Here is a 1,275-nt window from a genome sequence, read left to right as displayed (position 1 = left end):
CTTTCCCTTTCTAAATAATACACCTCAGGTTTACGTAGCAAAAAGATGGGCAGTTTTGTTACTTCAGTCCTGTTTACCTGCCACAGAGGTGACCAGGAGTAGGTACAGAGACCACGGAGATGGAAACTTGGGCTATGAAGGGAAATGGCTCTCCTGCATACCTGCTGTGCTTCCTCGTGGAACAGCTCTTGGACATATCCCTCACTTCTGGCATCATTCAGGCTGAACATCGTATCCTTCACGGTGCCTCCGCCTGCCCAACGCGCAGCTCTAACACTACAACAGGGGAGGCTGATCCAAGCAGAAGGTCAGCTGTTCTCCTTGGTCAAATTCCTGCAGCGCTGGATGTTCCGTTGTAGAAGATTCATGGTTTTATTGCACTTTACTGTGAAAGCAGGAAAGACAGAAGACATGACTGTTGCTTTCTTAGTCTGCAGAAGCACAAGGCTATTACCCAGATGGAGCCGACAGCGGCTCGTAGCAGATACTGAACCACAGAGTGACACCACAGCAAGCAGAGAGCAATACTCCCCCAGCACCCTCCCAGGGCCTGCCCGCGGCACAGGCCCTATCATCAGCCCCACGTTTAACAGCCCTTGGTGGCCTTTTCTGAATCTATCCACACCCCTGGTGTCCCCAGCATTCTGCAGCACTAGCTCCACAGCTTCCCTGTGTGCTGTCTGGGAAAAGTATTTCCTTTCATTGGTTTTAAATCCGGTGCCTGGTAATTTCATTGCATGCTCCTGTGCTCCAGTGACATGGGACACATGAACTATTTACTTCCCAGCACCACTAATCACTTCACAGCCTTGATCACATCCCCTTCAGTACCACTGTACCAATGGCTGGACACCTTACCTGAGACCACAGACCCAATTTACCAGGGCACAGTGTAGGAATCTCTGACTCCTCAAGCTTGCAAGCTATGGAGACAAGACAACCAACAGAAATGTGCTTTTCCCATTTCATAGGGACAGAGATATACAGAAACTACTTTGGGTCACTCAGGATTTCTTCATCACAGTCTGAATCCCAGCTCCCAGATCAGCATTTTCACCATCCTGCCTTTATTATTCTACTTTTAAATACCCTGTAATAAATAACCAATGCTGCCACTGCTCCACCACGGTGTTTCAGCTGCAGAAGGTCTCCTGCAGCTGGGGTACAATGGCCAGCACGTGAGGTTTTTTTTTCACCCTGTCCACGTGGCCGGTTATGCAGCACCAAAGCCATAAGAGTTCATTGATTCCCTGCTGCTCCCTCCCCTCTTTTTGA

The 1,275-nt window shown here is 49.3% G+C and overlaps 1 protein-coding gene across 1 annotated transcript in view; it reads right to left on the bottom strand.

The window, feature by feature from the left end:
- Positions 1 to 230, bottom strand: part of SLC12A8 (solute carrier family 12, member 8) — a 52,700-nt gene extending 52,470 nt beyond the window's left edge. Inside the window, exon 1 of the mRNA XM_009327132.1 lies at positions 162 to 230. Within this exon, the coding sequence (XP_009325407.1) occupies positions 162 to 230 (69 nt within the window). The remainder of the gene's footprint in view (positions 1 to 161) is intronic.
- Between the last annotated feature and the right edge of the window lie 1,045 nt (positions 231 to 1,275).

Source organism: Pygoscelis adeliae, unplaced genomic scaffold (genome assembly GCF_000699105.1).
Source record: "Pygoscelis adeliae isolate BGI_AS28 unplaced genomic scaffold, ASM69910v1 Scaffold227, whole genome shotgun sequence".
Classification (NCBI taxonomy): domain Eukaryota; kingdom Metazoa; phylum Chordata; class Aves; order Sphenisciformes; family Spheniscidae; genus Pygoscelis; species Pygoscelis adeliae.
Note: the sequence above shows the minus strand (reverse complement) of the source record. Positions and strands in the feature narration are given on the sequence as shown.